At 41.5% G+C, this 5,843-nt stretch overlaps 1 protein-coding gene across 1 annotated transcript; it reads right to left on the reverse strand.

Annotated features, from left to right (window-relative positions):
• Positions 1 to 3,642: 3,642 nt before the first annotated feature.
• Teddm1 (transmembrane epididymal protein 1) lies at positions 3,643 to 4,545 on the reverse strand. The gene has a single exon (XM_010630305.1). It carries the CDS (start codon positions 4,543 to 4,545, stop codon positions 3,643 to 3,645), a length of 903 nt encoding a protein of 300 aa, XP_010628607.1.
• Between the last annotated feature and the right edge of the window lie 1,298 nt (positions 4,546 to 5,843).

Below are 5,843 nucleotides of genomic sequence, written 5' to 3' on the forward strand. Positions count from 1 at the left end.
TTTTTTTTTTTTTTTTTACAAATTTAGCATTCTTATCCAAAAATTATCTAGATCAGAATGTGCCCTTAGCTAGTACTTTTCCGAAAGAAATTCTCAACTGGATCCACAGTCTTTCCTTCCTAACTTCTAACCCTGTTAGTTGATTTGGATCCCTGTTTATTCCATGTTCATCTGCCAAATTTTAATGGGAAACAAACAGCCCTAGGATATGCCTTCTGGATACTTGGATAATTTTTATTCTGTTTCTGTATTTTTCCTGTCCTCCATTCCCCCTCCTTTTAAATCCATTCTTGGAAAACTTGTTCATAGGGTTGGAGAAAATCCTTGGCCCTGGTGATGGGAATATAGTGCCCCCTGGTGGAATTTTCTAGGCATTACAAACCACTCAAAATTTGAGAGGGACATCGCTCCTCCCCACATAACACACTGGGAATTGAATTCAGGACTTCATACAGAGCTACATCAACCCCCCACACACACTCTTTTAAATTATAATTTTTCAGGTGGAGTCTCACTAAGTCCTTGAGTTGCCCAGGTTGAGGTGGAATTGGCGATCTTTCTGCCTCAGCCTCCCGGACTTCTGGGATTACAGGTTGCACCATTACACTTCGCTGGTTAAGGTTTTTTCTTTGCCCTTCACGGAGAAGGCCTTTTTATGACGTTATATACGATAAATTAATAATATACAAGTGCATGTCCTATGCCAGACGTTTAAGAGATATTTGGCTGAGAATATTTCCTGATCACCAAAAGTTTATCATTACAAAATTAGGCCTCAAATGCCTAGAAATGGGCATCTGAGAGTGTTTGTGCTTTTTAAAAAAATCACCACCCATTAATATGTAAAAGGGGAGAAGCGAAAAGGAAGCTTCCCAAAGAAAGGCCAATTGAGAAGAATAAAGGGAGAAGGGCAAGGATTAGAAAACTTGGTCACTGTCTTATCCTTAGTCCTCACATAGAACGAAGCCTGAAAGTTTAAAACTGAGCCAAAAATTGAGAGTTCATAGATTCTTATTCCTAGAGAGGATGGGCATTTGCAGGTGAGTCCTAAATGTAGCATAAAGACATCTTTTAGGGGATCCTGGTTATTTACATTGTGCTGCCTCTTTTACTAGGACCTTTTAGCTGGTCTACCTTTCTGTCCCTTTCTTCTTCCCTCCATTCCTGTTTTCATTTTGAGGATCACTTGTTTCTCTTTTGCCGTTAGTGAAGTCACCATGACCTGGAGGAGACAGTCACAGGCTTAAGTCTTACACACTTGTACTTGACTTCCTGTCTTGCCTTATGGATGCTGTGAGACTTGAAGTCAACCTGCAGTTTCCTGGAGGTTCCTCATAGAAATGTGTAAGGATCCAAAGAAATAGCAGAGGAAACTTTTAAGAAATAGGTTGCTGGATTTTAATATCCACCAGAATGAGGACGAGAGAGAGCCCATTACTTAGGAGATGACTCAGGTGTTAGGACTGTTGGTTTTGTGCAGAGGAAACTCTGATCTGTTTTTCAACACATTGAGAAGGAACAGGGCTAGGAGGAGATTCTAGAACCAAAATAAGGCTTCAGTAAGCATCAGCTATGTCATGGAGTACACATAAAAAAATTTGTAATTAGCCAGGCATGGTGGCACACACCTGTAATACCAGCACTTGGGAGGTTGAGGCAGGAGGATCACCTAGAGTTTGAGACCAGCCTGGGCTACGTAGTGAGTTCCAGGTCAGTTTCAACTACATAGTGAGACTCTGTCTCAAAAAAAAAAAAAAAAAAGACCAAATTTTGTAACTTGTATATGGCAAAGTCCTACACTTTAGGAGCCTGTGTTATTAGTGGGTAAGGAAAATATTGTCCAAGATAAATTATTTCAAAAACAAAACAATAAAAGGAGTGACTATATAGGAAAAATAGCAAGGTGGATTTAATGGGAAGAGTGGCCTTGGGATACCCAGGGGCTAGATGTAGAAGTGAGTTCTGGCTGCCAAGTAATATGGTAAAAATCTGATTGTGAGATGGCACAAGGACTGGGGGAGGAGGGGCCTTGGAAAGACCCAAGGATAGTGTCTAATAAATTACATGTACAAGAGTGGGTATGGTTAAATTGGTAAACTTTGGCTGACATAGTAAAGAACATGACATTGAGAAAGTACCAATTGTCTAGATTCTATAAAGCTTGAATTATGCAAATTTGTTACTAAAGTATTTTTTACATTCATTAAGTTTATTGGTAACATTTTAGGTATACAATAAGATGACGTCTATCACTGGGGATTTGTACCATTACATGATACATCTTGATTCTTATTTTTTTCCCCATTTCCCTACCCTTCCTTCAATCCCACCAACCCTTTCTATTTACAAAGACTTTTTTTCTGTTTTTTCCTTTTGTCATATTCCTTTTCCCTACCCCTCCCACTTTCCCTTTCCCTTCCCTTTTGAATAAATTTCTCCAATTTCACATTATATATTATACATTTTGATCCTCATGTACACTTTCAGTTTTTCACACCAGAGAAACTGGTATTTTAACGTGTGTCCTATTTATTTCACTTGAATATGGCCTCAGTGTTCATCCATTTAGCTATAAATGTCTCTAGTTTCTCATTATTTATAGCTGAGTAGTACTCCATTTTATTAAAAAAAAAACACACATCTTGGGGCTGGGGATTTAGCTTAGAGGTGCTGCGCCTGCCTTGCAAGGGCTAGGTCCTGAATTCCATCCCCAGTACCCAAAACAAACAAACAAACCCCCACATCTTTATCCAGTCACCAGTTGATGGGCATTTGGGCTGTTTCCAAGATTTATCTATTACAAACTATGCCACTATAAACATGTGCATATATTGCTGTGGTATAATGCTTTTAATTCTTTTGGGAAGATACACAGCAGGGGAATAGCTGGGTCAAATGGGACCTCTAATTTTAGATTTTTGAGCTATCACCATACTGATTTCCACAGTGGTTGCACCACTCTGCACTCCCACCAACAATGGAGAAGGGTTCCTTTTTCCCCACAACCCCGCCAACATTTATTGTTTGATTTTTAAAGGCACTTTATGTGCATAACTTTGAAGTAAAGCCAGTCTTTAAAAGTTGTGAGTAGGAAAGAAGAGACAAAAAGAACATAATTTTAACCTCTATTGATTATTAAATTCTGTTGTGCTATTTCTACATGGTAACCACTTCTTTAGTGAGCAAATAAAAATGCCTACTTTATCAGGATGAAATTTAAATGATTCCAGTTTTGGATTGTGAGAAATCTTTATTCCTTTAAGTAAAGGCAATCACTGGTACCTGGAGAAGCAGTGGGGACAGCGTAACTGCTGGGCTCTGCCAGGCTCTCAGCAGAGGGGACTCCTCCCTACAAAGCCCTTCTTTTGCATTCTTTTCCCTTGTGCCTTTCCCCACTAATGTCTTCTTGTACTTTTCTCTCCCTCTCCCCAAATCTCATCCATGTCCTTTTCTCAAGCCTCTCTTGTTTCCTTGGCAATGATGAAAGGCTCAGAGACAGAAAATAAACCAGTAGATGAGAACCAGCTGCTGTTCTCCTGGGCCATTACCTTCAGTGGGACCAAAGAGAGTGACATGCACATGGCTGAGGGAACCAACGGGAGCGATGGGGTGCAGTACGTGCCAGGCATTCTCGGCCTCATATCAGTGTGAGCTCTTTGAAAGGAGGGGAGCCTGGTCATCCTTCTCTGGCTGCTCCACTTCCTGAAGCACCCTGTAGAGAGGTTCTGGAGTGCTCTCATGATATGGAGCCTCTTTGGACCCCATAAGTTTCAACCTGGGGCTGTAACAATGGTGCCAAAAGGAAGAGAGGCTGTAGATTACCAGGAGGCACAAAGCATTGATTATCACATGCCAGCAGAAGAAAGTAGTGACAAACATGATGTCACTGATGTCATCATCATCCCATGGGTAGCCAGAGATTGGTCTGTATAGAATAAAGCCTGCCTGCACCAGCCAGGAGCCCATCATCAGGTGCAGAAAAGTTTCAATCAGCCGGAGGTGAAACATGGCAGGAGCCCACATCTCTGCAGTCAGTACCACCATCAACAGGAAAACCACCAAGATGAGCAGAGAATGGAGTTGCAGCTTTACTCCTGATAAGTCCTTAACATGGGACACCAACAGTAGCAGAAGCTCATAGATGCTCAGGGCCTGGGCACCTTTTTCTAGGACTGTGCATCTCTGAGGCAGCACGTTCTTGCTGATGACATCTGCGCAGCCACTGAGGGAAAGGAGGGTGAACATGGTGACACGCTGCCACTCTTTGGGGTACATGAACCTTGGTGGCAGCTCTCTGCTCAACAATCTGAACCCTTCTTCAGTGGTGCTGTTATAAGTTATCAAGAGAATGCCAGTCATTATCTTTGCCCAACCTCCAAAGGATATTTTCCACAGCCTGGCCCATCTTCCCTTATTCTTAGGAGGCCATGAAGGATACAGGAGCGAGTCATTGAATATCACAGCTTTGGAGACCACTAGGGCCTGATACAGTCCATATAAGACCAGAAACAGGCCTGGATATACGTAGCCAAAAAAGTTTCCCATTGAGCTACAGATCTGTCTAACAAAGTAGAAAAGTGCAAACCTCAGGCAACTCTACCTCTGAGCTTTGGATAGAACTGCCTTCCACCTGCTTTTATTATCTCACTCCTCCTACTGCTCCCCCACAGACAGGAAACATTTCTTGAGATAGCCCTACACATTTGGCAGAATAGACTCATTGTTCCATTCCACTGTGCTTTAGGACCTAACTGGCTTTCTTTCAAAGCAAGAAGTTGTAGAATGGCTTTCAGGTCTTCCTCTCTGCAGCCCTTAGAGGAGCTTCTAGTCATGCTTGTCCCTGTCTCCTATGGATTCCTTCCTCTTATTTTGCTTGTCTTTGTCTCAGAAGGAGAGAGGGCAATGGAGTGGAGGAAGGCATTGCTGTGGTATGTGGAGAAATGGATCGTCATAAACTCTTGTGTATCCTTCAGTACTTCTCAGTTGTAACTGGTCCAGCTGTAACGTCAGATGTCTACTTTCTGGACACATTTATAAACATTGTGATCAAACAATGCACATGTAGAACCTGGATTTTCTGTTCTTCTGAGATATCTCTTAAAGATCACCAAGAAAGCTCCCTTCACCTCTTTTCCTTAACTCTCCTATATTACCCCAACTGCTACCAACATTAACATCTCTACTGGCCTGTAGATGACTCAGAAAAGACACCTTTTAAAATTAATTTTAAGGGCTGTGGTCATTTTACAGTGTGCCAGCATAAGTGAATATGAACCACGTTTCCCAGAATTTCTTTCCCTCCATGGCTCCAAGTTGTTGTTGCGTACAAATGGAATTTTCATGAAAATTTGAAGGTATAAGTGAAGCAGCAATCTAAGTTCACTCTGAGGGCATAGGGTGTCAGGCAACACCACAGCTCATGTATGCTGTTACTGATCTGCCAGTCCACCACTAGACCTGCATAGCAGCCAGGCCCAGGGCTATCCTAGCTTCTCATAGTAAAAAGAACACTAGGTTCTTTGGCAGGTTGCCTCCCCCTAAGGTATGAGGTGGTGAGGGGAAGAAAAGGAGTGCAGTTTGTCTTAGCAGGTTTCAGTTTGTCTTTGTTTTTCATTATTTTATGGAATATATTTCTTCCTTACTGCTGCCACATTGATCTGAAATGACATCAGACAATACACAGAACATTGACAACTACTTTCTCTAGACTTCATTCCTAGCTCCTACAAATATATAAAGCTTACTTTTTATGATATAGTCATGACTCTTACTGCTTTTTCCACACTCCTCTGTAATATATCCCTAATACAAAAAATTATGATTGATAGTGTTCTTAAAATGTA

Source organism: Fukomys damarensis, unplaced genomic scaffold (genome assembly GCF_012274545.1).
Source record: "Fukomys damarensis isolate Sample0158 unplaced genomic scaffold, DMR_v1.0_HiC HiC_scaffold_11, whole genome shotgun sequence".
Classification (NCBI taxonomy): domain Eukaryota; kingdom Metazoa; phylum Chordata; class Mammalia; order Rodentia; family Bathyergidae; genus Fukomys; species Fukomys damarensis.

Coding starts and splice junctions, on each gene's coding strand:
- Teddm1 (XM_010630305.1), bottom strand. CDS start 4,545: ATGGGAAACTTTTTTGGCTACGTATATCCAGGCCTGTTTCTGGTCTTA.